Source organism: Galeopterus variegatus, unplaced genomic scaffold (genome assembly GCF_000696425.1).
Source record: "Galeopterus variegatus unplaced genomic scaffold, G_variegatus-3.0.2 Scaffold1276, whole genome shotgun sequence".
NCBI lineage: Eukaryota > Metazoa > Chordata > Mammalia > Dermoptera > Cynocephalidae > Galeopterus > Galeopterus variegatus.
In genome coordinates this window covers 43,077-53,101 of record NW_007727387.1, presented here as the reverse complement: position 1 = coordinate 53,101, position 10,025 = coordinate 43,077, and the positions used below count along the sequence as shown (strand labels likewise).

General features: G+C 38.9%; 1 protein-coding gene across 1 annotated transcript in view; it reads right to left on the bottom strand.

Moving 5' to 3' along the window:
• Nucleotides 1–8,808, bottom strand: part of WDFY4 (WDFY family member 4) — a 309,512-nt gene extending 300,704 nt beyond the window's left edge. The window contains 1 exon segment of the mRNA XM_008576041.1: nucleotides 8,575–8,808. Coding sequence (XP_008574263.1) covers nucleotides 8,575–8,808 — 234 coding nt within the window.
• Between the last annotated feature and the right edge of the window lie 1,217 nt (nucleotides 8,809–10,025).

Below are 10,025 nucleotides of genomic sequence, written 5' to 3'. Positions count from 1 at the left end.
TGGGTATCCAAATAGAGTAAAAAATAAAATTCCCAATCACCAATCACCACCAACCCAGCCCACAACCAGCAGAAGCAAGGACCCAAGAGGAGCCTCTTCCTGTAGGTAAAAGGAAAGAGAAACCCCACCTAGGGTCACCCATTCAAAGTAAGGAGCTCCAGTATACCCCAGTTCACCCATCAGGGTGACAGGATGCTAGCCAGGGTGCCAACAAGCCTGCACAAGGATACCCAGCACAGCCAAAGAGTGACAGGGCACCCAGATGCTTCTCCCAAGAACTTGAAAGCTCACCCACATTCTCAACAAACCAACACATTATCACTAACCTCAGCGAAGAATCACTAAGTTCCCCAGTGTCTAGGTCACAGAGGCACTCACAAACAACTCCAACGCTGAATACAGCTGAAGTACTCACATGGAGACTACACTACTGCATCTGCCCAGAACCAATACNCTGAATACAGCTGAAGTACTCACATGGAGACTACACTACTGCATCTGCCCAGAACCAATACTCAAACACTCTGCTCAAGAGTCAATATAAAACACACCTACAGGAGGAAGTCTCTTTCCTCAAAGCCCACACCAGAGTATTAGAAGAAGCAACTGCTCTACAAAATGACCAGACGTCAACATAAGGATACTAGAAATATGAAAAAACAAGATATATGACACCACCAAAGGAATACAGTAACTCTCAAGTACCAGACCTGATAGAGCAGGAAACCCTAGAAATGACTGAAAAGGAATTCTGAGCAACAATCTTAAGGACACTCAATGAGATGCAAGAAGATTCAGTTAGATGACACAACAAAATGGGAAAAAGTATCCAAGATATNATGAGATGCAAGAAGATTCAGTTAGATGACACAACAAAATGGGAAAAAGTATCCAAGATATGACAGAGGAAATTTACAGAGATTAATACCTTAAAAAGAATGCAGCAGAACTCCTGGAACTGAAGGATTCAATGAAATAAAAGACATACCAAGAGCTTAAGCAGCAGGTTAGAACAAGCAGAAGAAAGAATTTCTGATTTTGCAGATGTTCTTTTCAAAATAATCCAGGTGGACAAAAAAGAAAAAAGAATTTTAAAAATGAAGACAATCTAAGAGATCTAGCAGACAACCTTAAGGACACAAACATCAGAATCATGGGTGTTTCAGAAAAGAAAAGGTGTTGAAAACCTATTCAACAAAATAATAATGGAAAACATCCCAGGTATAGAAAGGGACATGGACTTTCAGGTCCAGGAAGCTCAAATATCCCCAAACAGATTAAATCCAAAAAGATCTTCTTTGAGACATGTTATAGTCAAACTGGCAAAACTCAAAGACAGAGAATCTTAAAAACAGGAAGAGAAAAGTTCAAGTCACATATAAGGGAGTCCACATCAGACTAACAAGCAAACTTCTCAACAGAAACTCTATAGGCCAGAGAGAACAGGATGATATGTTCAAAATACTAAAAGAAAAAAATTGCCAGGCAAAAATACTATATCCAGCAAGGCTATTCTTCAGAAATGAGGGAGAAATGGTGTATTTCCCAGACAAACAAAAGCTGTAGGGTTTCACCACCACATAACCAGCCCTACGAGAAACCCTCAAGAGATTCCTGCATCTGGAATCTAGAAAAAGATAATCACTACCATGGATACACAAGAAAGAACAAAACCTAGTAGTAGAACAAAAATGCAAATGAGAGAGAGAGAAAAAACTATATCTTACCACCACAAAAATCATCAAACGCAAATGACAAATAATAAAAAGGAATGAAAAAAACAAAAGATATTTAAAACATCCAAACAAAAATAAATAAAATGCCAGGAATAAGACAATACCTTCCAGTAACAACTCTAAATATAAATGGGTTAAGTTCCCCATTCAAAAGACACAGACTGACTGATTGGATTAAAAAGCTAGACCCAACTATATGCTGTCTACAAGAGACTCACCACACCTGTAAACACACACACAAATAATGAAGGGATGGACAAAGATATACCATGTAAACGGAAACCAAAAATGAGCAGAAGTAGCTCTACCTAGGTAAAATAGACTTTAAACCAAAACTATAAAAAGAGACAAAGAAGGCCATTATATAATTAAAAAGAGATATATCCAGCAAGAAGACATAACAATCATAAACATATATGCACCCCACACTGGAGCACCCAGATATATTAAGCAAACACTATTAGATCTAAAGAAAGAGATAGGCCCCCAATACGATAATAGTTGGGGACCTGAACACCCCTCTCTCAGCATTGGATAGATCATCTATGCAACAAATCAACAGAGAAACACAGGATTTAAACTACACTTTAGGCCAATTGGATTTGGCAGATACCTGCAGAACATTTCATCCAACAACTACAGAATATACATTCTTCTCATCAGCATGTGGAACATTCTCTAGGACAGACCACATGTAAGGTCACAAATCAAGTCTCAACAAATTTTAAGAAATTCAAATTATTTCAAGTATCTTCTCAGACCACAATGGATTAAAACTAAAAATCAATAACATCACATGTTCTCACTTATTTGTGGGAGCTAAAAATAAATAAATAAATACACAAATAAACTGGGAGAGGGGAGGGAAGAAGACACGACAATTACAATTCCTTGAAGTTGATATGACAAGAGAACAGATATGAGGTTGTTGGGAGGGAGGGGGCAGAGGGAGGAGGAAGGGAGGCTTTGGTAATGGGCCACAATAATCAATCACATTGTATATTGACAAAGTAAAATAAATTTTTAAAAAAAAATCAATAACAAGTGAAACTCTGGAAACTACACAAACACATGGAAATTAAACATGCTCCTGAATGACCTATGGATCCAAGAAGAAATTAAACAGGAAATCAAAAAAATTTCTCAAAACTAATGAAAATAAAGACATACCATACCAAAACATGTGGGATACTGCAAAAGCAGTTCTAAGAAGGAAGTTTATTACAACAAACACTTACATCAAAAGAATGGAAATATTTCAAATAAATGACTTAATGCTATATCTCAAAGAAGAAGAAAAACAAAAACAATCCAATCCCAAAATTAGTAGATGGAAATAAATAAGATCAGAGCAGAACTAAATGAAATAGAAAGCCCCTCAAAAATGATAGAAAAGATCAATGAAACAAAAAATTGGGTTTTTGAGAAGGTAAACAAAATAGACAAACCATTAGCTAGGCTAACCAAGAAAAGAACAGAGAAGACCCAAATAACAAAAATTAGAAATGAAAAAAGAGACATGGCAACTGATACCACAGAAATGCAAAGAATCATTAGAGACTCTTATAAACAACTATATGCCAGAAAATTTGAAAACCTGGAGGAAATGGGTAAATTTCTGGACATATACAAACTACCAAGACTGAACCAAGAAGAAATAGAAAACCTGACTAGGCCAATAACAAGCAAGGAGATTGAAGTAGTAATCAGCAGTCTCCCAACAAAGAAAAGCCCAGGACCAAATGGTCCTACTGCTGAATTCTACCAATCCTTTAAAGAGGAATTAATGCCAATTCTCTTCAAACTATTCCAAAAAATTGAAACACAGACCCTTCTCCCAAACTCATTTTTATGAGGCCAGCATGAGCCTGATACCAAAACCAAACAAAGATACAAAACAACAACAACAAAACTACAGGCCAATATCTTTGATGAACATAGATGCAAAAACCCTCAAAAAAATACTAGCAATCAGAATTAGTACTTATTAATCAAAATATTAACCATCAGCAATACATCAAGTACATTATGATCAAGTGGGATTCATCCCAGGGATGCAAGGATAGTTCAACATATACAAGTCAATAAATGTGATACACCACATCAAAAAAATCAAGGATAAAAGCTATGTGACTATCTCAATAGATCCAGAAAAAACACTTGGCAAAATTCAGCATCCCTCATGATAACTTTAGCAAATTAGATATAGAAAGAAAGTATCTCAACATGATAAAAGCCATATATGACAAACCCACTACCAATATCATCCTGAATGCAGAAAAGCTGAAAAGTTTTTTCTTAAGAACAGAAACAAGACAAGGATGCCCACTCTCATCACTCCTATTTAACATGGTATTAGAAGTACTAGCCAGAGCAATCAAGCAAGAGAAAGAAAGAAAGGGCATCCAGATAGGAAAAGACAGAGTCAAACTGTCCTTGTTTACAGATGACATGATCCTATATACAGAAAAACCTAAAGACTCTACCAAAACTCTTAGAGTTTATAAATGATTTCAGTAAAGTTGCAGAATACAAAATCAACATACAAAAATCAGTAGCATTTTTATGTTCCAATAATGAACTAACAGAAAAAGAAATAAAGAAAGTAAGCCCATTTACAATACCTAGGAATCAATTTAATTAAGAAGGTGAAAGATATCTACAATGAAAGCTACAAATCATGGCTGAAAGAAATTAAAGAGGACACAAAAAGATGGAAAGATGTTCCATGCTCTCGGACTGGAAGAATTAACATTGTGAAAGTGTCCATAAAGCCCAAAGCAATCTACAGATTCCACACAATCCTCATCAAAATACCAGTGATGTGACATTCTTCACAGAAATAGAAAAAACAATCCTAACATTTGCATGGAACAACAAAAGACCCCAAATAGCCAAAACAATCCTGAGCAAAAATAAAATAAATAAATAAAGCCAGAGGCAGAACAACAAAAGACCCCAAATAGCCAAAACAATCCTGAGCAAAAATAAAATAAATAAATAAATAAAGCCAGAGGCAAACACTACCTGACTTCAAATTATACTACAAAGCTATAGTAACCAAAACAGCATGGTACTGGCATAAAAACAGACACTCAGTCCAATGGACCAGAATAGAAAACCCAGAAATCGACCCACATACTTACAGCCAACTGATATTTCACCAGGGCAACAGAAGCATACATTGGGGAAAAGACTGCCTCTTCAATAAATAGTGCTGGGAAAACTGGACAGCCATACATAGAAGAATTAAACTGGACCTGTACCTCTCACCACATAGCAAAACAACTCAAAATGGATTAAAGACATAAATATAAGACCCAAAACTATAAAACTCCTAAAAGAAAACATAAGGGAAACACTTCAGGAAGTAGGAAAGACCTTATGAATAAGACCCCAAGAGCACAGATAAAAGAAAAAATAAACAAGTAGGATTATATCAAATTAAAACTCTTTTGCACAGCAAAAGAAACAAATACCAGAGTGAAAAGACAACCTACAGAAAGGGGGAAAGTATCTGCAAATTATGCATCTAACAAGGGATTAATATCCAGAATATGTAAGGAGCCAAGACAACTAAACAGTAAAAAAAACAAGTAACTCAATTAATAAAAGGGCAAAGGAGCTGAATAGGCATTTCTCAAAGAAAGATATACAAATGGCCAACAGACACATGAAAAAATGCTCAACATCACTAAACATCAGGGAAATACCAATCAAAACCACATTGAGATATCATTTCACCCCAGTTAGACTGGCTATTATCAAAAAGACAAAGAATAACAAATACTAGTCAGGATGCAGAGAAAGGGGAACTATCCTACTCTGTTGGTGGGACTGTAAATTAGTGCAGTCATTATGGAAAACAGTATGGAGGTTCCTCAAACAACTACAGTAGAAATGCTGTATGATCCATCAGTCCCACTGCTGGGTATGTACCCAAAGGAATGGAAATCATCATGTTGAAGAGATACCTGTGCTCCCACGTTTATTGCAGCCCTATTCACAGTAGCCAAGAGTTGGAACCAACCTAAATGTCCACCAACAGATGACTGGATAAGGAAAATGTGGTATATATATGCAATGGAATACTACCCTACCATAAAAAAGAATGAAATTCTGGCATTCACAGCAGCATGGATAAACTTAGAGAAAATTATGTTAGGTGAAATAAGCCAGACACAGAAAGAGAAATACCACATGTCCTCACTCGTAAGTGGGAGCTAAAATAAATAAATAAATAAATAAATAAATTTTAAAAAAGAAAGAAATACATTGAACTTTCAAAAGGAGAGAACAGAACTGAGGCCACCAGAGATGGGAAAGGGGGAGGGGGCGGGAGGATTACCATAAACTGGTAAAGGGCCACAAAAAATGATTACATTGTGTAGTGTTGAATATACTAATTATTCTGAATTCAGCATCACATATTGCACACGGGTATGGATATTCAATGCTGTACCCCCCACAGATACGTGCAATCAATTGTGTTTCAATACATTTTTTTTTAAAAGAGTTAAAAAGAGAAAGGAACCTCAGAGCCTAGGTGGCAGGCAGTTTCCCTAGCAACCAATACATGTATAAGGCTTTGACGTCAATATCCACAGTCCTTGGGAAATGGCACACCCCTTCATGTCCTGATATTTCCAGTGGGGCTGTTCATGGACAACCTTGAATAACACACTTTATGGTTATAAAATTCAGAAGAGAGTGGTTACATGCTTGACTTTTTACACAAGGGCCTCTATTCCGAAAAACATTCTCAGTCTTCATCTACAGCTCAGATTTTATCTGCACTACACCATCAATTCTTAATTAAGAAAGCTGAGGGTTCTGGCTCTGGCTGGATTTTACTAAACAAGACTGAATAGAAACAACAGGTTTGTAGGCATGTAGGACTTATATAAAAGCATGTAGATATTAAGAAAATGATGAGAAATCGGTAATATTCTGCCTCTACAGGGTTCATTGAAAGCGGGCTCTAGGGATCCAAAGAGGAGCAGATTGTCAGCAGTTTGGAAAACCATGGTGACCAGATCTGTAATGTCTAGGCACACTTGCAGTTAGTTCCCTTGAGGCTGGTGGAAAGGTACTGGGACCATGGCTGCTTGCCATGTGCTGTGGACGTGACAATCATCATCTGTTCTCCCCTCACAGTTTCCCAGCCAAGTGTTACTAATTCTACTTTACCGTTGAAGAAACTGAGGTTCAGCTATATTTAGTAACATGCTCAAGGTTACACAGCTAATAAGTGATAGGTCCAGGATTTGAGCCCTGCGCTGCTTGACTTGACAGCCCACGTGTTCAACAACAGAGCTGCAGTGGGTGTGGGAGCTGCTCCTTCCAGGAGGCAAAGTTGATCTCGGAACTGGGGTAAGACTGACCTACCTCCCAGAATGTGGGGTTGTCCGAGTGGGCAGTGTTAGGAATGAGAAACTTGAGCCATCTCTCCTCACCCAGCCCCAGTCATCCAATCCGTAAAATGGGAGGGATGGGGGTACAAGTCCAAAGCATGGAGGAAAATAATGAATTAATGAACAGTAAGTAACTTGGTGCTTTCTTTCCTGAAAGACATTCTAAGTATGCAATACATCCCGTAAATATAATCCCGAGAAGATTCTGAGTCATCTTTGGAAGTCCTTAAATATTTCTGATTAATAAATTCGATGAATTATATTAACATAGGTGTGTCCCGTAAAAACCTGCCAAAGCCTCCATCCATCCTAGTCTACTTTCAATGTGAAAAATATCTCCTATTTTCCCTGCTTTGAATGTTTTGTAGCTGTATGTTTCTCGATAATAACAAAAAATCAATAATCAAGCAAGAACTAAGTCCTCATGAAAAGATGTGCATTCAGCTCTACAACTAGACTTCAATATATTCAATTATAAGGCAGACCGCACTGGCGGGAGCTTTGTTCCCAGACAACAAAGAAAATCCCTTACACCCAAGCTGTCACCAGCTGCCGCTAGACAGTGCGGACAGGCCGGGCTTCCCTAGCACGCCTGTGACCAGGGAAGGGAGTGCCGCTCCAGTTCTCCCCACCGATCATGCCTCAGTTTGCATTACTGGCACAATTTGATGCAAGATGTTCTGGCTTTCCTGGACCTGGTTGTTGGCATTGCTGAATGCGGGGTTGCCAGCCATCCCCGTGACTCATGCAGCAGGACACCTTCCTCTCCTAGCTCCCAAAGGAGCTGGTCTCTTCTCTAGCTTCGAAGCTGGGATTGTGGTCAGATGATGTCATCTTTTTAGCTAAAGAGACAGTGTTGCTCAAGGGCCAGCTGTCGATCCTTTCCCAGCCCTTCTCTTCCCTGGAGTTGAGCCTTGTCTGCCACCTTTATTAAATGGCATGACACGCTTGCTATGGTGTGATGCTTGTGCTCCCCCCCCCCAATTCATATGTTGAAATCCTAACCCTTAAAGCTATGGTATTAGGAAGTGGGACCTTTGGAGATGATTTGGCTCTGCTCTCATGAATGGGATTAGTGCCCTCATAAAAGAGGCCCGAGAGGGACCCTTCACCCCTTCCACCATGTGAGGACCTGGCACAAAGGTGCAATCTATGAGCCAGAAAGTGGGCCCTCACCAGACACTGAATCTCCCTTCATCTTGGACTTCCCAGGCTCCAAACCATGAGAAAAAAATATCTGTTGTTCATAAGCCACCTAGTCTATGGTATTCTATTACAGCAGCCCAAACTGACAGACAACTCTTCTCTGAGCAACCAATCAGAGGCTATTTGTGATGATATTAATACCACCACTTCAGTTTCAAATTATCCTAGAAGTGTCCCACAGCACTGTATCTTACAGTTTGAAAAATAAGAATACCCACCTTTAGGAACAGGGGGAGAAGACTCAACAGGCTCTTCTGACGCTCATCCAGGCTCCTGTGAGTCAAATGCTGGTATTCCAGAAACTTCCTTTCGAGTGTGTCCCAGAGAGCGGTGGGGCCAGGGGACTGCCCTCCAAGTGGGAGATCAGGCTGCACTGCAGTGGGCTGACCATGATTCTTGGAACCAGGATCTTCAGTTCTGTCCACAGCCTTTGAAAGGTCTTCTGTCTCCATGCTTTGGCAAAGCAGATCTGAATTCAGAACAAACAGAACTGAAAATTCCTATCACATCCCTTCCTGATGACTCAGGTTGCAGGACAAGGTACAGCATTCATTCAGTCCAGTCCCTACAGAAGACAGTTCCTCTAAGAATCTGAAACCGACTAAAATAAGGAAGGCTTTTTTAAAAAAAGAGATTCAGATTTAAATGTGATTAACACATATGGATAATCTAGCATGTGCCTCAGGCTCTAACACAAGACTCTTACAACGACATAGAGAAATGGGTGTTAAGTAAGGAAACTGACTGGGCCAAAGGTGTAGAGGCCCAGTTTTCTGTTTGCCAATGTGATTGAAGTGATCCCTCACTGTCATTTTAATTTGCATTTCTCCAAATTACTAAGTACGAGCGTGAGCATCTCTTTACATGCCTGTTAGGTTTCTAGAGTTCCTCCTCTGTGAGCTGACTATTCACAACCTTTGCTTATTTTTCCTTGCTTGTCTTTTTCTAGTTGCTTTGCAAGAGTATTTTTGAAAATCTGGGCCCTTACAGGTTTTAAAAATTGCAAGTATCTTCTCTTGATCCATTTTTCTTATAAATTAGTTCATAACTTTCTTTTCTTGTCACAACAATATATTGTGAATGTTTTCCGTGTCATTTAAGATCCTCAGCACCTTCATTTTTTAATGGCTGCATGGTGAACATAGAGTAATGTTGATCATTTATTTAATAATCCCTTGGGCATTTAAATGGCTTCCAATTATTTACTACTATAAACAATACTATCATGACAGTTTTCATGTCTAAGTCGTTCCATATATTCATGATTAAATAACAGATCATGATACATTCCTAAACCACGAAAAGGAAATAGCTGAATCTAAAGGTAGGTAAATTTTTCAGGCTCTTGACCCATATTTCCAAATAGCCTCTCCTAAAACACCACCTTTGATGGACAGTCCTCCTACCACAAGCGTGTAACAGTTCACACTTCCTCAGTTATTACCATTTTTTTCTCAATTCTGGTGATTTGACAGGTAAAACAGAAATGAAAGTGGATGCATCTCTATTGTTTCTCACTGTGTATCTGTTGCAGTATAAGGAGCTGAGCCTATTTTTGTCTGCAGCTCAGTCTCCTTCAGAGCTCCCTGCAGCTGCTATTCTGGAAGTCAGACTCCAGTGCATTCTCATCTTGTGGGTTCCTTGTGGGAGGTCTCGGCCACTCCCCTTG